This window comes from Mercenaria mercenaria, chromosome 12 (assembly GCF_021730395.1).
Source record: "Mercenaria mercenaria strain notata chromosome 12, MADL_Memer_1, whole genome shotgun sequence".
NCBI lineage: Eukaryota > Metazoa > Mollusca > Bivalvia > Venerida > Veneridae > Mercenaria > Mercenaria mercenaria.
The window spans coordinates 69,272,412-69,295,644 of record NC_069372.1 but is presented as its reverse complement, the minus strand read 5'-3'; the positions used below and the strand labels follow the sequence as shown (position 1 = coordinate 69,295,644).

The 23,233-nt window shown below is 35.7% G+C and overlaps 2 protein-coding genes across 2 annotated transcripts in view; one reads left to right on the top strand and one right to left on the bottom strand.

Annotated features, from left to right (window-relative positions):
* Nucleotides 1-1,924: 1,924 nt before the first annotated feature.
* On the bottom strand, nucleotides 1,925-15,645 carry LOC123534006 (ubiquitin recognition factor in ER-associated degradation protein 1-like). The gene is made up of 12 exons (XM_045316029.2): nucleotides 15,514-15,645; nucleotides 14,358-14,475; nucleotides 13,418-13,450; nucleotides 12,475-12,596; nucleotides 11,566-11,696; nucleotides 10,855-10,927; nucleotides 9,946-10,014; nucleotides 5,845-5,919; nucleotides 5,194-5,229; nucleotides 4,173-4,261; nucleotides 3,783-3,867; nucleotides 1,925-2,304 (listed from the first exon to the last, which is right to left on the bottom strand). The coding sequence occupies exons 1-12, from the start codon at nucleotides 15,514-15,516 to the stop codon at nucleotides 2,227-2,229; spliced, it is 912 nt and encodes a 303-aa protein (XP_045171964.2). The 5' UTR covers nucleotides 15,517-15,645; the 3' UTR covers nucleotides 1,925-2,226.
* A 35-nt stretch (nucleotides 15,646-15,680) lies between these two features.
* Nucleotides 15,681-23,233, top strand: part of LOC123534005 (cell division control protein 45 homolog) — a 28,366-nt gene continuing 20,813 nt past the window's right edge. The window contains exons 1-7 of the mRNA XM_045316028.2: nucleotides 15,681-15,819; nucleotides 17,382-17,441; nucleotides 19,386-19,478; nucleotides 20,291-20,385; nucleotides 21,239-21,356; nucleotides 21,890-22,011; nucleotides 22,281-22,329. Of these exons, the coding sequence (XP_045171963.2) occupies nucleotides 15,769-15,819; nucleotides 17,382-17,441; nucleotides 19,386-19,478; nucleotides 20,291-20,385; nucleotides 21,239-21,356; nucleotides 21,890-22,011; nucleotides 22,281-22,329 (588 nt within the window). The 5' untranslated portion in view covers nucleotides 15,681-15,768. The remainder of the gene's footprint in view (nucleotides 15,820-17,381; nucleotides 17,442-19,385; nucleotides 19,479-20,290; nucleotides 20,386-21,238; nucleotides 21,357-21,889; nucleotides 22,012-22,280; nucleotides 22,330-23,233) is intronic.

Here is a 23,233-nt window from a genome sequence, read left to right as displayed (position 1 = left end):
AAAACTGGACGATGCTCCCTTATGTGCTTGTCCCACTATGGGAAATAACGTATTAGAAACCAAACACAAATTTGTAACAGAGTTACCAATGTCCCCCGCCTAAGGAAATTTTTCACTAAACATACTGCATGCCAATACAGCATCTTGGCATGAACAAAAAATAACAAGAGTGCCAGGATGTCACAATATACACCCGTCATGTAGATGTTACAGTAAAACATATTCTGTATAAGTTTAGTAGACAGGAAGCCAAAACAATGACATATCCAATTCCAACAACCTGATTAAAAAGCTATTTATAGCAACAAAGGGAAGTAAGTTTTGTTTTTCTAAGTCCACAAAAAACTCTTTACCAGGAAGAGATACCTTAAAATACACCTAAATTTGAAAGTAATATCCATGTTGTACCACAGAAAAGTGGTCTTGATTTTTTTCCCTATGGTCAATTATAAAAAAGTTACAATATAAGTTATTTATAGAAACAACTAGGGGAATTAAAATTTATAATCTTAAAAAAAAAAATTCAAAGTCCACACAAAAATCCTTACCAGACAGAAATAGGTCATAATACACCTAAATATTGGATGTAACATGCATGTTGTACTACAGAAAAGTGGTCTCGATTTTTCCCTACGGCCAGTAATATAAGTTACAATATAAGCTATTTATAGTTAGAACAAAGGGAAGTAATTCTAACTTAGGGATCTGGTTCTTGCACATGACACTCCGTCTCATGATGGTGAACATTTGTGCCAAGTTACATCAAAACTCCTCCATGCAAGAAGAAAAAATGCTCCGGAAAAAGTCATTCTTGTATCTGACCTTTGGCCTCTAAGCGTGATATTGAACTTAGAGCTAGGAGCCTGGATCTTGCATAGGACATCATCTCATTATGAGAAACATTTGTACCAAGTTATTTCACAATCCCTTGATGAATGACAGATTTAGGAACCTGACACAATACAGATCCTGTTAAGCTTTGACCTCTAAGTGTTAACTTGACCTTGGAGCTAGGGGTCTGAGTGTTGCACAAGACAAATCGTCTCAATATGGTGAACATTTATGCCAAGTTATTTCAAAATCCCTTCATTGATGGCAGAGTTATGGACCGGACACGAAACAGACCCTATTAACCTTTGACCTCTATATCTGACCCTGACCTTGGAGGTAGGGGTTTAAGTGTCGTCTTATCATGGGGAACATATATAAATCAAATGCCATTAATACTTTTCAAGTTATACTCCGGACAAAAGTGTGATGGACAGACAGACGGATGGATGAATTGGCAACTATATGCTCGCCCTTCGGGGAGCATAAAAATTACTATAAAACTTCTAGTTGTTTTCAAATAAGTGCTTGATACAGTCTACCTGGAAAAGCTCCATATGACACAGTGCTGTACTGTAATATTATACAACCCGAAGAGAAAAAATGTTAAGTGATTCAGTGCATGTACCCCCCTCACAATTGCAGCTTATCTCTCTTATCAAACAAAGAATATAATGGCAAAAAAACAAAATAATATATTACACACATGGCAATAGAGTATTACACACAGGGCAATAGAGAAGTTTTGGAGTAATGTTTTCAAGATCTTTCATAATGCAACAGAATTAATATAACATAAGCTGGATGTAACAATATCTTAATCATTGGAAGAATTAGTTGAAAAATTAGCCCGAAAATAAAAGCTCTTTTGCATTTACAAAATTCTGACAGCACATTATGTATATTTTATGTAAATGAGATAAAGTTCAACACTGACAATGCTTGGACCAAAATAAGAGAGTTGTAGTGTTAGGGAGTGACAAGCTAAAACCATTACTACTTGGCAATGTGGGAGAACAAAACAAATTCACCTGTATAAAAAAAATCCCGTTACTTAAAACAATTATCACTTGAAAGGCATAAAACTAAATCAATACAAATTTCCAATATGTTTACTGGTCAAACATAACAAATGAAAAACATTTTTAATTCTTTTAAAACACTTTTAATCTTTTGTCAATGTCCGACACACAAAATACCAATTGCACTATACAGACCATAATAAATTCATAAACATTTAACTGAACATTCTCTCACTAGACTTGCAAACCAAAATATCTGTCTTCCTTTCTCCTCTTTGTAACAGTTTGGAATAAACTTCACAGCTTATTTAAAGTTTAAGGTGTGATTTTATAATAAATAACTTGGTGGCAATAATATATAAATCTGCTGAGTCTATCACCTTCGACCTTTACTTTTTCCTTTGTTTCGCAAACTTTGACCTGATCCAGAGAATGCTTCAAATGCATCTTTGTCCTAGAAAGAAGAAATTATTCTATGAAGATATGCAGTTGAAACTCGATATCTCAAATTACAAGGGACTGGGCATTTTACTTTAAGCTAATCGAAATTCGACTTTAAATGATATTTTGTGCGTGTGTTTTCCGGATGGAACTTGAAAATGTCAGTGAGATAGCTGGAAGTTTGAGATATCAAGTTTCAATCGTTTAGTGTATACTATATAAATTTGGTATAATAATAATAACTATAAGATACTTATTGAAAGGCTTGACAGTCAAAATTCCTAGCTATTGCATGTGGTCCAATGGACCAAATTAAACAGTTTTCACCATAAATTTCAAATTTATTTTTTGCTGTGCTGAACTTTATTACAGTTCAATATCACAAATAATGGACCAGCTTTTTATGTAAGGGGTCATGTAAAAATATACACTTACTTAATGGCTTGCCAGCCAATAGTCAAGTAGTTTTGATTTTCTATAATCTTTAAACTTTTCAAACTATCAAAAACGTTTGTAATTATTTGGTTTAAGCAAAGTTTTACCAATACAGTTGAACTTCATTCGTTTGAAATCGACTTGACCTGCAAAATTTGTTAATTTTATTGGTAGTTCAAGCCATCAAAAAATATACAACATTGGTATTTTGGCGGGACCTCAAGAGAAGTTTAAGTGAAAGATGGTGTTCAAATTATCCGAGATGAAGTGAACAAAGTTCGACTGTAATCAAAAACGAAAGCTGTCACTATTGGTGACAAAGCCCCCGAAGTGTGCCCAAGAATGCTACAGTTGTATGCGCAAAATATGCCAGAATAGTTTAGGTATGAATCATTGTGTGACCTTGACCTTGATCTGAGAGAACCATGTTGTAAGTGCAACACACCATCTCAATCTGGTTAACATCTGTATCAAATTGTTTTCAAATCCTTTGATAAATGGCAGTGGCAGAGTTATGGACCAGACAAGAAACAGACCATGTTAACATTTGACTTCTAAGTGTGACCTTGACCTTGGAGCTAGAGGTCTGGGTCTTGTGCAAGAGACCTCATCTCATTATTGGGAACATCTATGCCAAGTAATTTTAAAATCCCTTCACTGATGGCAAAGTTATGGACCGGACAAGAAACAGACCCTGTTAACCTTTAACATCTAAGTATGACCTTGACCTCTGAGCAAGAAGTCTGGATCATGCGTAGGACACGTCTTCTCATTATGGAGAACACAGACCCTGTTAACCTTTGACCTCTAAGTGTGACCATGACCTTGGAGCTAGGGGTCTGGGTCTTGTGCATGACATGTCGTCTCATAATGGTGAACATTTATGCCAAGTTATTTCAAAATCACTTTATGGATGACAGAGTTACAGCCCGGACAAGAATTTACATGGATTTACAGGCACGGACAGTGGGATTTTAATATGCCCACCTTTGGGGGCATAATAAAAATAATGTTAGTGTAAATCAGATGGTAACAGCAATAAAACAATATTTATACCTCAGGAGATGTACCATTCTCTGCTCTTTTAGGATTTCTGATAAATGTGATTGAATGTTTCTTGTAGTTGTAGTTCGGTATTCCTCTGAAATGATCAAATAAAATACATTCCTTAATACAAGTATCAAACAAAAGCTGAAACTTCTATGAATATATCTTAAGCAATTTTCATTTGTACAGTAATGACAAACTCCCACTTTGAACACTAACACCCTAATGCATATAACTTTAACCTTAATAATAACCTAAGTATAACACCTTTTATGACCTTGACCGTGGGTATAATGGGCCCAGCCCCTGCACATACTTGGTACTAAGGGATGTAAGGGGTCTCACACATGCCTATATGTCCCATGAATTGACTCAGTCAAATTGAGTCACTGGCCTTACCTTTTTGGTGGTCCTGTGCTTGTCTGACTCTGTGAAACTTCTAAGCCTTTATTTTTGCCATCCAATCGGTTGCCTTTTCCCTGGAACACCTGCATACACAAATCATGAAAACAGGATCACACTCAGTATATATATTTCTGATTGTCTTTAATGAATTGGAGTCTTTAATTTAAAGATCTTCTGGAAATTATCAACTATTTGAACAAAACCATCTCAGCAACTTTCTGATATAAAGTGCAATTATCTTCAAACACAAAACACTGACAACACCCATTTGTAAAACTTATATGCCCCATACACCCTGCTAAAAGTAGGTGGGTATGTAATTTTGTATTCTGTGACCTTAGATCAAAAGACCTCAGAAACAACAGATACTTTTTACTGAGTACAACCATCCAAAAAAGTCTGACAAAGCAATCTTTAATTACAATGTGGAAATTATTTTCAGTCAAGGCCAATGCCACCCTGACTTCTGCCCTACTAACCCACAGAACCCTAGAGATGATCTATTGACAATGGGCAATCATCCTATGAAGTTTGAACATTGTGACACCAATCATTCTCTAGTTATTGATTGGTAACCAAACAGTTTACAAATGGATGGACCAATAGAAAGACTGGCATGAACAGAACAGCACACTGCCTCTTCGAAGTTTGAGCCATAAAAACCATAAATCTGTACAATGGATTTAATTTCCATAGACAGCTAAGCCATATCATTTGGTGCTAGTATTAATGGCTTAAGAAAACCCAGATGACCTAACGTGCATTAGTTTTGACAACGGATAGCAAATGGTTCCAGGGCAGAACTATCAACATCCAGTTAGCCAGCTAGACAGTTTCCACACACAAATGAACTAAACAAAGACTCAAAACTATCTGTCTCTGAGTGCATGTAATTCTATGTCAGTGACCTAAGCAGCCACTGAAGAACTCGATTAAAACCTGATAAACATATCATGCTTGTTATCTAGAACAATACACATAATAAAGCAGACATCAAACAAGGTGAAAAAATTACCTTAAAAGAGTTATCCTCCTCATCTATATCATCATGCTGAAATTGGAAATGGCGCTTCATTTTACTTTAATATATAGATATTGCTTGATTCTATTAGACCAATAAGTGATTTTTATTTTTTTTTTACATTAAATATTTCCACTTTTGTTTTAAGTCATATTGAGTCCAACAGTCATTCTGAAGATTTTAGTTCTAGTGCTGTAATAATATGGCATAGACCAACCCCAGATCTAGGCACAAACAGGCATCCATGTAAAACCATCAACCTTCTACTTGTACAATTGGTGGCATCCCCAAATGACAAAATTCAAACTGGCAAGACTGGAACTAGTAAACATATGTAAGGAGTCAAATCTGCCCTCTAACAATGGTGCCTTTTTCTACAAATTAAAGTCTCTCCAAACTTTTTCATGTGGCTCTTAAAATCATTCTATTTTCTTGCAGAATATATGTAAATTTTAATGCTGCTTCGTACTGAAATATGTTCAAAAAATGTTTTGAGCAAGTCAGACCCCTGGGTCTGTAAGCTAGAAATTAATAAGATTAGATTTTTTAGCTTATAGGCTCTCACAAATTTCTCTGAACGCAACATGTTTTTACTATGATATTCTTGGCAGCAATATAACATATACATTGTACTGTTTAACATACTTCCATCTTTTCTTCTGACTCCTGTGGCTTCACTCTCTCTGGTTCCTTATACCCTAATGGAGGTGCAAAATCCACCTAAAAATGAATGAAAACAGGTGAATGAAGTATGGTCATACAGTACGGAGTCCCTTCCTGGTAGGTAACTAACTGTCTCAACTTCAACATAACCTAATGATCTCAAATCTGTCAATGACATATATACAATTATAATAAGCTATATACATTTTTTTTTTGTTTTGTTTTTTATTTCTTTTTTGGTTTAGTGCCCCTTTTCAAGAGTAATTCAGTTATGTAATGGCAAACAGTTAACCTAACCAGTGTTCCTGGATTCTGTACCAGTACAAACCTGTTCTTCTTAAGTAACTGCCAACTTCCCCACATGAATCAGCGAGGGAGAACAAATGATTTCAGACAGAGTGTCTTTTATGAAATCGTCACAGAGTAAATACCCCTCACCCGGGAATCAAATTCACAACCATGCCAGATGTATTAGTACATCTTCGCCACCAATATCAATATCAAAACTTCACCATATTAAAAGGAAGTAGTCCTGAAGAAAAAAAAACACCATCAACATTTTTTAATCAGTTCCACATGACACAAAACCTTGTGATGTTGAGCGCATGGATTAAAAAGTTACAAAGTGGACAAAAAAATGACCTAAGCTATTTCACCTTCAATGTGACCTTGACCTTTCAGCTCGGAGTCTGGGTGTTACACATGACACAATTCATTACAAGGAACATTTGAGTCAAGTAATATACTGGAGTTATTTAGCAGACACAGAACAGATCCTGTTAACCTTTAACCATGAGTGACACTGACCTTTGACCCCCGGGGTCTGTTATCTGCCTATGTTACATCACCTCATTACTGGCAACATTTGTGCGAAGTAATATATGAATCCCTTAATGATTTGCATAGCTATTGAGCAGACACAAAAAAAAGAAACTGTTAAAACTTTGACAGCTAGTGATCTGGAAGTGGTTATGACTAATCATCTTCATAAAGGGAATTTTTGTGTAAAGTAATACTAAAATCCCTGGATAGATGGTAGAGTTATAAAGCAGGCCTGAAAAAGAAAGTCTGTACATATTTGGCCTCAAAGTGTGAACATGCCATTTAAGTCAGAGGTCTGGAAATTGCACTAGACACATGGGAAATATTTGTGCTAAATATTTTTAAAATCCTTTGATGGACTGTATAGTTACAGACTACACCTCCAAGTATGACCTTGACCTCTAAAGTAGGTATGGATCTGTTTATGAAGCAAGGTTGTCTCATTATGGGGAAGAGTTCTGCCTTGTAAAATCAAAATCCCTTTATAGATTAATGAGTTATTGATCAAACAGATAAAAAAAACCTGTTCACCTTTCACCTCCAGGTCTGACCTTGACCTTTGAGCTAGAATCTGGGTATTGCCCATGACATGTCATCTCAGTTAGGGGACCACTTATGCATTGGAATATCATAATCTTTAGATGGATGACAGAGTTACAAAGCAGACACAACATAGACCGTGTTAGCACCATGTTAACTTCTGAAACTTAAGTGTGATCTTGACCTACAAATCTGGGGTCTGGAAGCTGCACATGACATATCCTATGGGAAACATTTGTGCCCAGTAAGATTTAAATCTCTTGATGGACTGTTGATTTGCATACCAGTGAGTAACAAGTGAATGAAGTATTGCCATGCAATACAAAGTCCCCTACTGGAAGGCACCTAATTTTCTCTACTGCAGTATAGCATAATGAACTGATATCTGTCAATGATGTATATAGAATCTTACTTTTGTGAGTTTGAATTCCAACGGAGATAATACTTTTTTTCATTTTATATTTTGCTAAAATACATTTTAAAATGATAATAATGTTAAATATGTATTTGAATTGCATTACTTGTATCATTTTGCTATTTTCGCATATAACATAGGTTTTGTCAAATATCTTCTTGATTGTGAGGATGCTCCACTGGACGCGTGTGTTTGAAATGTATTGAATGTATTGAAATTGTATGAATGAAATTAATAATGAAACTGAAATGATGAAATAAAATGAAATAAAAATAAACATGAAAAATATAAATAAAACAAATTCAATCATAAAACAAATCGCCCTGTGTGTGATTCGAGCCTCCTAATTGCAAAAGCTAACTCACTAGCAAGACCCCTCAATTCTACCAACTAAGCTACTGAGGCAATTTCGATCTGTATATTTATAGTTTTAAATAAGTCAAATATATTTCAAACCCTTATTTAATAAATAGAACAGTCTGGAAAATCCAAATCTAAAAATAAAACCGACAGGTCACTCCTAAATGCTAATACTATATATACAGTATGTTATAAACAAAAAAAAATCCTATAGTTGTTTTCATATAGCATTTTTGGACGATTATCATAAAGGTAACGTTATTTATAGTAACCAGGTAGAGATAGGTCAAAATACACCTAAAAATTGGATGTAACATGCATGTTGTACCACAGAAAACTGTTCTCGATTTTTCCCTACGACCTGTAATAAGTAAGTTACAATATAAGCTATTTATAGTAATAACAAAGGGACATAATTCTAAAAAAACAAGAGTGCCTCATGGTGGTGAACATTTGTGCCAAGTTACATCAAAATCCCTCCATGCATAAAGAAGAAATGCTCCAGACAAAGTTATTCTTTAATTTGGCATTTGACCTCTAAGCATGACCTTGACCTTAGACCTAGGGACCTGGTTCTTGTGCACAATAATCCGTCTCATGATAGTGAACATTTATGCCAAGTTACATCAAAATCCCTCCATGCATGAAGAAGAAGTGTTCCAGACAAAGTCATTCTTGTGTCTGACCTTTGGCATCTGTGTGTGACCTTGACCTTCGACCTAGGGACCAGGTTCTTGTGCATGACACTCCCTCTCATAGTGGTGAACATGTGTGCCAAATAATATTCAAATCCTGTTTTGCATGACAAAGTTATACACCAGACAGGAAAAATGTCCCATTAACCTTTGATCTCCAAGTGTGACCTTGACCTTTAAGCTAGGGTTCTGGGTGTTGCGCATTACATGTCATTTCATCATGGGGAACATTTATGCCAAGTAATATTAAAATCCCTTGATGGATGTCAGAGTTCTGGACCAGACAGGAAAAAAACCCTATTGAGCTTTGACCTCCAATTGTGACCTTGACCTCTGAGCTAGGGGTCTGGGTTTTGCGCAAGACAAGTCATCTCATCATGGGGAACATTTGTGCCAGGTAATATTAAAATACCTTCATGGATGGCAGAGTTATGGACCGGACACGAAACAGGCCCTGTTCATGCCATGTTAAAATTTGACTGCCAAGTGTGACCTTGACCTTTGAGCTAGGGGTCTGAAAGTTAGACATAACACATCGTCTTATTATGAGGTACATTTGTGCCAAGTAATATTAAAATCCCTTCATGGATGACAGAGTTATGGACCGGACAGGAAAAAAGCTCTGTTGACCTTTGACCTCAAATTGTGACCATGACATTTTAGCTAGGGATCCGGGTTTTGCGCACGACATGTCGTCTCATCATGGGGAACATTTGTGCCAGGTAATATTAAAATCCCTTCATGGATGACAAAGTTATGGACCGGACACGAAACAGACCCTGTTCATGCCATGTTAACATATGACTGCCAAGTGTGGTCTTGACCTTTGAGGTAGGCGTCTGAAGGTTAGGCATAACACATCGTCTTATTATGAGGTACATTTGTGCCAAGTAATATTAAAATCCCTTCATGGAGTTATGGACCGGACAGGAAAAAAGCCCTGTTGACCTTTGACCTCAAATTGTGACCGTGACCTTTAAGCCAGGGGTCCGGGTTTTGCGCATGACACGTCGTCTCATCATGGGGAACATCTATGCCAAGTAATATTAAAATCCCTTCATGGATGACAGAGTTATGAACCGGACACGAAACTGCGGACGGACAGACAAACGAACGGACGGACAGGTCAATCACTATATGCCTCCCGCATCAGTAGATGCTGGGGGCATAAAAATGTTATGTGAGAAAATCTTTATATGTAATTGTAATAAAGAATAAATGTAGGTGATTTGTTGTGCATTTTATACATACATTCATATCACATTCAATGATAGACACTGCTCTGCCTGGTTTTGTTTCCAACACTCGAAGCTCATATATCTGCAAAAGGGAAGTAATTCTCATTTACAACACAAAAATATGATTATAAGATTCTATCATTGGTTAAAGGTGCAGATGCAAATATCTGAATTGAGTCTACCGGTAACTGTTTCTGTGGTAACAAGGCTTTTGCTAAGTTACCAAAAGTAGTTACACAAGAGCCAGATATTTCCATCTGCACCTTCAACTAGTGACAGATTCTTTTTCTTGCATGCCATATTATTTAATTAATAGAAGAAATAAAGTTAAAGAAATGCTTTTTTTTAAAGCACTATTTTATTACAGTAGCATACAAATTTACGCATTCATTCATAACTCACAGAACACTAGTCTGGGGTGTAAGACGAGTTTGTTCCAGCATAGGCAAAAACATGGGGAAATCCTATCTGCCATGCAAGAATATTTATTATACATTATATGACCAACAAAGTTCATGCACTCTATATTAAGATGAATAGCTTAAAAAAATTTATACAAATTAAAAAGGTTTTACAAATGGTACATAATTATAATCTTAAATCCAAGCAATTGACTTTCGGGTCAAATTTTAGAATCTTAATCGTAAAAAAAGGAATATATTTTCTGTATAAGATTTCTGTAAATACATTTAATTTTGTTGGAAAGAAATTTCACAGATTGGGCTAAAGTGATTATTTCGTGGCGATATGTTTACCTGGATTTTGACATAATATGAACATGAAACAAATGGGACCTTAACAACTTTGTTGGGATTAAACTTCATGGGCTGACTCAACCATGATCTCTATGAAAAGTCCCCAATGAATTATATAAATGATTTTACAGTATTCTTAAACTATGAACAAAAAGTTAAGTTTGTACCTTGTCATTATATTTGAATTCAACCAAGTCTTCCACTGTGAGGCACGCAAAACTTCTCAATGCATTTTCCAATCTAGTTATTCTGTCAAGGTTTTAAAACATTCAACAAACACCGCATAAATCAATCCTAATATTGGAGAGATGAACCAGCCTCAAAAATAAAAATTGCTTTTTTTTTGTCGTTGGGTTATACTGACAAAGAGCAGGAAGATAGTTTATCTGGTATTTGCTTATTTTTGAGTTACATTGCATACATCTACTTTTGACAAGCTTACTGGTAGAGGAAGACACAGGTTCCCCTTCTGACATTATATCAGGTATGGGTAAGCACCTCGGTAGAACTGCCAAACTTCTGCAAGCCAGCTTGATGCCTACCATACTCACATCAAAGAATTCTACATCCAGATTCCAGAGTGAGGTTTCAAACATACAGCAGTAAGGGTAAGTGGTTTTATGTTTGACGATGAAACAAAACGCTCCTTCTTATGTACTGCTAAAAAGATGAAGACAACTTGGTAGAACCACTCATTTTCCACAACTTAGACTGGACAAATGGCTTTATCAATGACATAATCTGACCTCTAGCAACAACAACAGAAGAGTCAAGTCTTGTCCATTGTCAAATCAGCGCATCTAAACCACAGAAACAGGGGCCTACATGAAAGAATCAAGCAAAACCAGTTCTCAAGTGGTTGAAATTTGAAAGGATACACAGCCTTAGGGTTTGAGATGTCAAGAAAGTCTGTATGCTGTGGCTGAAACTTGGCAAATGTGGCTATAGGCAGTGAGACATTGTCTATCTGTATGAGATCTCCCTCTTGCAGCAGTAAATTCTTCATCATCTGAAATAGTTTAACATTGGAATGATAATGATGACAGTGATGATGACGGTTATGATGATGACTCTGATGATGATGGTAGGGATGACACTGATGACAGTGCCTTTGATGATGATATTGATGATGTTTTTCATGATGAAATATGACAAAGCAGTCATGTATTACAGTCATACGCTCAGAGCACAAAAACTGACTTTGAGCCTCTGCTCCTCCAATTAAAATTCTGAACATTAGGGTATGAATCCTGTATATGGGAACTTTACATGTGCCATGTTTAAGAGCCAGGGAAGTTTCTGAAATTGGAGCTTCCTCTATATCTTGAATTATGCTCCAATTAAAAGGAGTCAGCCATATATGAGTTACCAGTGGCGACTATAAATAAGCTTACATACAAACAAACTAAAACTGAGTATGCTATACAGCAAACTGAGTATCGGAACAACACATTATCGTGCTCCGGGCAAAATCTGAGATCTCCAAACAATAAGGTGGTGGAGAGTCAGAGTAGCTTTCTAGTAACCACGTAATTAAGTGATTTAATACAGATATTCCTTTTATTTGTGATCCCCTGACTGCAACTGAGCCTTCATTCTTTTTCATAACAAATTTGCACATGATATAATAAAGTTTGTGATTTCCATCAAACTGTTAATCAAGGTAATACAAATGGCTGCTATATTATTAATTCGGCTGTGTCATCACTCCCAGTCTAAACCTTTAGAACTTTAAAAATCAATATTTAATGAGTGAAATGAATGTATTGTGTAAACATTACACCTACCCAGTAAGGTATGTAGATTCTGCCCTCATCAGCCACAAACTCTAAAACACCACAGTGGGTCTCTCTGCTCATTTTCTTATTGGTCAGTTTAAATAACATTGGGTACTGAATGTGCAATCGTGCTGAAACATTCAATATATTATGGAACAATGATATTTCAAAATCATAATCTGCATTATACTTTACAAATTTGGTGAATTCATCTACAAAGCAGTTTTTTGTTGAGTTTAACATCACTTGGTCATATGGCGACTTTCCAGCTTTTGATGGTGGAGGAAGACCTCAGGCGCCCCTCTGGGCATCATTTCATCACTGGCAAGCACATGGGTAGAACCACCAACCTTCCATAAGCGAGCTGGATGGCTTCCTCACATGAAGAATTCTACACCCCCAGCAAGGCCTGAACCTACATCCTTTAGGGGCAAGTGATTTGAAGTCAGCGACCTTAACCACTCAGCCACGCAGGCCCCTTACAAAGCAGTAAACAAAGCCTATCCTCTAAGGAATCAAAGTGAGGTCTGCTCTAGACTAAAACATTAAATATAAGCCTGGTATTTTGACTGAAAATATACATCCGAAGTGTTTCACAACATATGTTTTAATGTGTATACATGAAATTAGCATAGAATGCAACAAATCAGTTTTAGCAAAGTCTGTCAAAATGCATAATTAATTAAACAGTCAAGCATGATACCTGTTCTTTCCTACTGCTCAGTTTTTCTTGTAGGTGATGTAACATTGACAAAGTACCTTCGAAATCCTTGCCAACCAGACTGTGTCATTAATTTACTGAACATACATACCGGAATTTTATAAACTCCAGAGAAATTTCAGAATTATTCTTGCTGAAACAACCTTATCATTTATTTACAATAGCTTATCATGCATCAAAGTGAGGTATAACCAAAAAGAACAAAGGGAAAAATTGTTATTTTTTACTTACTTAGTTTGTCCAAAGCTGATGGTGGCATAATAACTGAAAAGAAAAATCTGCATTACTTTTAATATCAAGCAAATTAATTAAGCAAAAGTTACCATGCTATAAATTTTGGCAAGTAATTTGAAAATGTATTTGTTAAATAAGATTTTCTACAAATGGGCCCAGCTACCATTCTCCAAAACAGAACATTTAATACACCTGTCTTCAGAAGGCAACCAGAATACCAGGAAAAAGATTATTATAGCATAAACCCTACTACAGCAGCTGCTGCTGAATGACTGTCCTTCCTTATGAAATTTCGTTACTAAGCCGCTCTGTTTCAGCACAATCTTAAAATCCAGGGACAGATCCAAGGGTAGGGGGTGCACACCCATCATACAAACCCCCTAAAATATGGCAAGAAAGCATTTCTAATATCCTAAAGCTGAGATGTCGGTCATTTTTATCAAAATTTTTGGCTTGTTTCACTGACCAAACTGTTTCTCAATAGTATTTATAAATACTGAAGTGATTGGACTATTTGGAGCAGACAATAGCCAGATCAACTTTGTCAAATTGTTTTGAAAATTTACAAATTTTAAAAGATGACACTGTCTCAAATATTCATGCTCAAATAATTATGTCAAATATATGCAAGATTGTACCATTTGAGGTATACTTGCCAACTTTTTGAAAGGACTTGTCCCCAGACCTTGCTAGAAACTCTGTGCACCTCCCCCTCCGCCCCCATCCTCCTCCCCTGGTAACTAAACCTAAACTCAAATCCTGCCCTCGACCTCTGGACCTTTAGACTGCTAAATTTCAAAAATGGACAGGTCCATTATTCAATGTGGGCAATACCATTTATTAATCGAAGAAGTGTTCACTGTGAAAACTGACTGACTGAATAGCGAACAGTGCAAACCATTGAACATATTTTTATCAAATGGTATCATATATATACTTTTCCCTCCCCTCTCCACATCTTCTCTGTCCCCTAACATTGAGACTGAGTAACAGCGGTAGGTTTCGTTGAAGTTCCTGCCCCCTGGCATCTCCGGGAACATTCTTCCGAACTGAAACTGAAGTAAACAAAAAGTGAAAGGAATCTCCGGCTAAGACATATCAACTATTGAAAGCATAATAGGCTACTAGCTGACAAAAGGGACCTTATGAAGTTAAACATTGAATCAGCAATAATACTCTTAGAGTGTATAAAAAATGAAGAAAACTTGTAAGAGTTGTTTGATGGTAAATGCATTTTCCATTGTCCAAAACATATTAAATGTCTTGTAAAAATATTTTCTTAATATTGTAACAGGCTGAAAATACTTCAGCACTGACCGGGAATCGAACCCGGGACCTCTCACACCTAAGGCGGACACTCTACCATGTTGCTATAAAAGCTAGTTCAATAGCAAGGAAGTATAAGTGCACCCTTATACTCTACCCTACTACATACACCCCCTCTATTTTAGAATTTGTCCTCGAATTCCAGGAGTATGAACCTCTGTGGGATGTTTCAAGGTGTCCATTTATACTACTCGTGAGTTATGTACATTGGGCGCCAAATGTAACCGGCTGAAAATACTTCAGCACTGACCGGGAATCAAACCCGGGACCTCGAACACCTAAGGCGGACACTACCACGTTGCTATAAAAGTACCTTTTGACCATGTGTGGACACATTGGTTGAGAGGGCTAAGACACTTTCCTATGAAGGCCCAAGGTTTGATTCTTTGCTACTCACAGTCTGTCCTTGGGCAAGACATTTTATCACCACTGCCTCATGGACCCAGCTGTAAATGGGTACCAGCAAATTGCCGGTTGGAGGGATGGAGGGGGTTAACTCTTTTTAATAGGGTCACTCAAAGCTCTACAGAGCACATGTTCATTGTTTCACACAGCGACGGTATATAAAATTCACCTTTACAATACAAATTATTCAACTGGACTTAAAATCCGAAATCTGGTTTAGATGGATATTATGCTGGTTTAGACAGAACATCTATTTTGACATTTAAAGGCAAACATTTCTTCTATTTAAATGCCCCATTTCATTTTAAACTGAAAATAACAATCAAATATAATATAAAACTGATCGAAATAGTAAAATTTACCATTGTTTCATAAGAAAAATTAGTGACAAAGCAAAAACAGTCTTCTCACAGGAAGTTGACATTTGTGTTGCTATAAATAAGTTTGACGGATTCTCCCTGATTCTCAAAGTCGTGTTTTGATTGGACAATTTTCTGGAAAACCCAAAATATTACCCAATCAAAGGGTAGTTTGTATTATCTCTTTGGCAATTTGACTAATTTCCGGGTTTTCACCGCGCCATAATCAAAACAAGGAAAAAAGCCTGTGATGAAAAAATGATTATCAAAGATTTTCGCAAAGAATTCTACGATGCCATTCAACATCAGGTTAATTCTCATTGTCATTTTACACTTCACTGAGATTCTAAAGATGAATATGTGTTCAGGCCGAGATTTATGACTGGTCATGATTTCAGTCTTGGCTATATTTTGCTGTGCAACTGTGCAAATTATTCTATTGAAAAAGGACATTTCAGATTTTAAATTTTTTATACAGCAGAGGCTAGAGAATCGGAATCTGTTCCCTAGACAGCAAACTTATTCGTCCGGGACAGGTTCTCTAACCAAAATACTGGGCATTGACCATATCGACATTATTCACGATATCGACATTATGGATAAAATCCCGTTTTCCGGTATAAACCACTAATAAACGCCCGTTCCCGTTTTCACGGTGAGGGGGGTATCGGCCATTACGCTACATGGCGGTAGTGTTTAGATTATCCTTTTTTAAAGTTTTAAACAAAGAAAATGAATAAAAAAAAGTATTGCAGATTATCATTAAACATTGTTGTAATTAAAATATAGCAAAAATATCCTCAAAGCTTACTTTATTTTTGAAATTTTATCTTTTATTCTACACTGCCGCTTCCGTGGCTCGATACCGAAGGTGTGAAATTTTTTGCATTGTTCAAGATAAACAGATTATTTTTGCAAAAAACAATGTTGCCGAAGTCGTAGAATAGTATTTCCATTGTGAGAAAGTAAGATCTTTCATAAATTCTTATCTTCTGGCAAAAATAATCGCTCATAGCGTACACGGTCTTTATATCGGTTAATCTCGCCGACCCCCCTGACCCTATGTACGGAAATACCGGAAAACGGGATTTATCAATAATGTCGATATGGTCAATAGGATAAATCCCTAGACAAGCTAGATAAATCCCGTCCTCCAGTATTTCCGTTAGTAGGGTCAGGGGGGCTGGTGAGATTAACCAATATAAAGGCTGTGTACAATAATAGCTATTATTTTTGCCAGAAGATAAGGATTTAGGAAAATTCTTACTTTCTCACAATGAAAATATGACCTCATCAACAAAAAATTAGTGTTTGGCACAAGATAATGGTGAGATTTGCTCTAGACTATATGCGTTTCAAGTTGTTTTTTGTTTCAAATCTCTGGTATATACATGGCTGCCTTGTGATTCACTTTGAATAATATATATGTATTGTGGACACAGCAGCCATCCCTGCTTCATTATTCACACGGCAGCAATGTCCCTTAGAGAATATTTGTACTGCAGCAATTGTAAGGGACCACTGGAAACACCTACGGAAACAATTTTTCTGCTGAAAGTACGGATTTTGCAATCTTATTTTTATTTTTAGGTACATTTTTGATCTTTGATGTATTTTAAAGCCCAAAATTTTGAATAAGGTAAATGTGTTGTGCATTTTCCAAAGGGTGCTATATTTAATACTTTCTGAGCGGTTCAGTATGTACATGTGCCAAACAAAAGGTCAGTTTCATAATTTCTCATAATGTCCTTAGTGATACTGATAATTGAACATTTAAAGCAAAATGAGAGCGTTTTTTTTTTTTGAAAAAGGGCCATCATTCGTTTTAAGCATCAATAATAAGTTAAAATTATCATTTATTTTTATTGCAGCGAGTGCTGGTACTGGTGGCTTTTGACGTAGATGCAATATGTGCTTGCAAGATTCTACAGGTATAAAGAAATTTCCTTTTAGTTTATCCCCCCACCAAAGGTGAAGGGGATATTAGAAATGCTCTCCGTCCGTGCGTCCGTGTGTCCGCAACGATATTTGTCCGGAGCATAACTCCAAAAGTACTTGAGGGATTTTCTTCAAACTGCATACACTGATAGAACACATTGGGAGGAAGTGCAGTGTGCAAGAACAATAACTCTACCTTGCCTATTTTTTGAGTTATTCCCCTTTATCTTATTTTCTTAAAAAAAATTGTCCGGAGCATAACTCCAAAAGTACTGGAGGGATTTTCTTCAAACTTCATACACTGATAGAACACATTGGGAGGAAGTGCAGTGTGCAAGAACAATAACTCTACCTTGCCTATTTTTTGAGTTATTCCCCTTTATCATATTTTCTTAAAGAAATTTGTCCGGAGCATATCTTCTTCATGCATGGAGGGATTTTGATATATCTTGGCACAAATGTTTACCACCACGATGCGGAGTGTCATACGCAAGAACTAGGTCCCTAGGTCTAAGGTCAAGGTCACACTTAGAGGTCAAAGGATACAAGAATAAAAACCTTGTCCGGAGCATTTCTTCTTCATGCATTGAGGGATTTTGATATAACTTGGCACAAATGTTTACCACCACGAGACGGAGTGTCATGCGCATGATCCAGGTCACTAGGCCTAAGGTCAAGGTCACACTTAGAGGCCAAAGGTCAGATACAAGAATGACTTTGTCCGAAGCATTTCTTCTTCATGCATGGAGGGATTTTGATGTAACTTGGCACAATTATACACCATCATGAGACGAAGTGTCATGCGCAGTTCCCTTCTTTAGAATTACTCCCTTTGTTGTTACTTTAAATAGCTTTTATTGTAACTTTTTCATTACTAGTTGTAGGGAAAAATCGAGACCACTTTTCTGTAGTACAACAAACATGCTAAATCCAATTTTGAGGTGTATTTTGACCAGTCTCTTCCTGATAAAGATTTTTGTGTGGACTTGCAATTTTTTTTTTTTTTTTTTTTTTTTTTTTTTAAGATTAACTTCCCTTAGTTGTTACTATAAATAACTTATATTGTAACATTTTTATAATTGACCCTAGGGAAAAAACAAGACCACTTTTCTGTGGTACAGCATAGATGTTACTCTCCAGTTTTAGGTGTATTTTATTAATTTTATTATATATAAGGTATCTCTACCTAGTAAGGATTTTTTTTGTGGACTTTAAAAAACAAAAGACTTACAATGATTACTAAACAACCACAAAATTAACATTCCATTTGCAAATACAGCTGCTAGAGTAAAGAAATTTGCTTTGACGGGCATATATTGTGACATTCTGGCACTCTTGTTCCCTGTTAGCTTTCCATTCCTTCTTTTTACAGTAGCCATATAGAAAAACATCATAGTTATACTCTTCATGAAAATTAATAAAATTTAGCAGTAAACCACCTCACTACTGACTTATTCTTTCTTCCACATCTTAAAACCCCTGATGCGGACCACATCCTTCAATTATGATATGCCCGGTGGGGGGATTAGCCATGTCTGACATGGCTCTTGTTTTGATTGAAAAGAAATTTGTGAAAAGCTTAAGGTAGTTGACCTGTAATGACACTTGGCAATTTATGTGTGATTACATGTACATGTTCCTGTAAATATTCTCGTTATGCAATTAGGCATTCTTCGGGGACGTGTACAAGTTCAACACACACAGCTTTCTGTATAATCTGGAGAATGCTGACATTGCATACAAAAAAAATGAAAACATTTTGAAATTGCAGATAATAATTACAAATCCACTACCTTAATACAAAAATTGTAGTATTCACAAATCATAAAAATTGTCATAACAGGAAATTAGACTAAAGTATCATCTTATAAGTATAGTATGTTAGACAAAATAGATAAAAATTATTTAGAGTACAGTTTGTTCCCTTTTTATTTCAGGGTTTGTTTCAATGTGATCAGATATTGTACACAATTGTTCCTGTGTCAGGGAGAGAGGACTTGGAGAGAGCCTTCATTGAGAATTCGGAAGGGGTAACCATATTCATATTTTGACTACCTGTATCCATATTTGTATGCAATTATGTGACATCCCAAATGCTAAATTAAACTTTACAAAAATGCTGCACAACTTTCTACCAGATTTGATAAGTTTTATTAAACTGCAGTGCTCCTTGACATATAACCGGGGAAAAGTATAAATGGTAAAACACTTGAACTGCCAATTCCAAGGACCTTGGTTTGATTCCCAGTCTTGGCACTAGAATTTCTGAAATGTTGTTCATAGTATTTCTTGCTTGTACAGTGTTGGTTATAATTTCTCAAGGGGCCTGGAAGTTTTGTATCATTGCTCAAACATTGAGCATGTTAAAGAACATGACTGTTTAAAAAGAGCTAGGCAATGTAAGCTGGACATGTCTGTATCCAAAAACTTTACTCTTTGTTCTAGGGACTTTCTCTGGCTCTGTCCCACTGGTTTTATCACTCATTATTCATTCTTATTTGTACTTTCTTTTCCGGAGTAGCTCTGATTCCTTTGGACATGTTTATCATTAAAAGACGATGTATATAAATGTGGTACATGTATATATTTATAAGCAATATATGATCATACATCATATTTTGTAAAACTACATTTTAAATGGCATTTGCAGGTACTTTTAACAAACATGAATGTGCAAAGCTCTATTCATTGTACCGTAGTGTATATATACAGTTTAAAGAACTAAAAACAGTTCATTTTATGCAGTTTTTAATCGGGCATTATTAATGTATCGTTTTTGTGTTATTTTGTCTTTTGTCAAACACGTCCGAACTTGTCTGTGACTTACTATTCTGGTTTACAGATTAAACATGTGATAATGATCAACTGTGGTGCTAATATAGATGTTGTTGAGGAGCTACAGCCTGAAGAATACATAAAATTTTATATCTGTGATAGGTGAGTATAAAAATATAACAAAAATTCATCTTTTGTCTTTTAGTGTTTCAAGAGTAGTTAGAGCTATCCTACTGGCCCAGGTATTATCCTTCTCATTGCAGCTTGGTTAAAATTTTGCTTGAACTGTCATATCTCAGTTACCATTGCATTCATTGGAATTTGGATTGAAACTTCACACAAGACTTCCTAGTTACAGTTAAGTTAGGTAACACTTGGTTGTATTTTATTCAAATTTTGGCCCTTTTTCGGCATTAAAATTTGGTTAAAATGTAGAGTGCAACTTTCAAGCAGTATCCCATTAACAACTATATATATATTGGACTGGAAATATCACACAAGACATCCGTCACATCCAGTGTCAATTCATAACCAAGTTGAGGGAACTCTTGTTTGAAATTAATTCAGAATATGGCTCTTTTTTGACTTAGAAAATTTGGTTGAAGTTTTACCTGCCAGTTGTTATCTTTGTTTTATTAAATTCTAATTTATTATAAATTGTAATAAAATAATTCAGTCACATAAGTCATGCCAAGTTGCGGCCCTTGTTTTGTTTGTGGAATAGTAGAGCATACTGTCTTCTGGGCAGCTCTTTTATATCCTAAGAGGTACATTTTTTTCTGTGCTTTATGACAACCTTATACTTAAGTTACATTTGTTCAGTGGCAAGGTTTGAATGTTACATTGTGTTCGAGCGTGCTGTGGATCAGCCATTCAACTGACTTGGAATCTTCTTTTGCCTTAACAGTTAAATTTCTGTAACCTTGATTTTATTAATGTGATTTTAAACCAAGTGCTGAAAATTCTCAATGTCGAAAGAGATATTCTGTTTTAATTTATAGCATGTTCATTTCAGCCATCGGCCTGTTGATGTACATAATGTATTTAATGCTGTACAGATCAAATTACTGATGAAGTCTGCTGAGTTATCTGTCCCTGAATATGATGATGTCTTCAGAGATGATGAAGAGGAGGTAATTCACATCCCCGCTTTGCTTATTTCAGGGTTACCTTTCCTTTCTTATTTAATTGCAGTTGCTTTGGCATGCTGTGCAAACTTTGAAAGTGTTCTTATAGTTTATCACTAACCTGATAGTTTGTTGATTCACTTAAGTTAATTCTGCACTTTGATTAATTGGATGTCGCTGCAAAAGATTGTTTATCTTGAAAACCTAGAATATGCAAGGAAGCCCTATATGGGTAACATAAATGTTACTGGGAATTTATTATATCCAGTGTGTTAAGTGTTAAACAGTCAGTGCTACTGTCTTTTTTCAGGTTTTATGTTAAATAACTCAAAATAATAACATATAATAAGCAGCATTGTTTTTCCTGATAAATGATGTTACCTTGTCACTCAGGTTAATCAAACCTGCAGAATGACCTATAAATAGTTACTCTTCAGTTTTGAAAAAATATAAATGCGGATGAATTATTTGGTTCAAAATTGAAATCTTGAACTATTTTCTCATGTATTTTATTAAGATGTTTAAGTATTCCCATTCAGTCGGACATGGATTCTGGAAATGACAGCGATGAATCTGAAACCCAGTCATCACGAAAACGGAAAAGATTTGATGATGCTGCAATAGAACGGAGAATGGAAAAGAGAAAATGGGAAGAAAATAGGTAAATAAGAAAATTATTAGTAGACATTTGATATGCTTTAACAAGACTGTTCTGTAATCATTGCAAATAATTCTATTACTTCTGATAAGAAACATGTGTTAAAGTTAAACTATATTACATAACAACAAGCCTTTAATATTTTCAAACTGCTAACAATAGAGTCCATGATAGAGATTAACCCTTTTACAATACATATGAATATAGTATATTTACTTAATCAAGGGAGATAACTATTTGCTTTAATGGTTACATATTATGTTTATTTACAGAAATAAAGTGCTATTTGAATACATGCAGTTTTCAACATATGGAACTTCAGTAAGTATAATAAAAGTATAAAGGTAAAATCTTCTTGATGTCCATGATTGGCTCAGAGATACTACAGTGGAATTTTTCAGCTTGGGCCTCGTTATATGGTTTTTTACTTCACTTACTGCTGTTTCATGGAAAGACCTTTTCAAAATTTGATTTTTGAATGTGTGATGAAGTTGTCCTGCTTCTAACATGGTGCTGATATTTGATGGTCCTATTGTTGTGCAAGACTACTTTTTAGCTCACCTGTCACATAGTGACAAGGTGAGCTTTTGTGATCACGCAGCGTCCCTCGTCCGTCCATGCATGCGTGCGTCCGTAAACTTTTGCTTGTGACCACTCTAGAGGTCACATTTTTTGTGGGAACTTTATGAAAGTTGGTCAGAATGTTCATCTTGATGATATCTAGGTCAAGTTCGAAACTGGGTCACGTGCCTTAAAAAACTAGGTCAGTAGGTCTAAAAATAGAAAAACCTTGTGACCTCTCTAGAGGCCATATATTTCACAAGATCTTCATGAAAATTGGTCAGAATGTTTACCTTGATGATATTTAGGTCAAGTTCGAAACTGGGTTACATGCCATCAAAAACTAGGTCAGTAGGTCTAAAAATAGAAAAACCTTGTGACCTCTCTAGAGGCCATATATTTCATAAGATCTTCATGAAAATTGGTCAGAACTTTCACCTTGATGATATCTAGGTCAAGTTTGAAACTGGGTCAAGTGCCATCAAAAACTAGGTCAGTAGGTCAAATAATAGAAAAACCTTGTGACCTCTCTAAAGGCCATATTTTTCATGGGATCTGTATGAAAGTTGGTCTGAATTTTCATCTTGATGATATCTAGGTCAAGTTCGAACCTTGGTCACGTGCGGTCAAAAACTAGGTCAGTAGGTTTAAAAATAGAAAAACC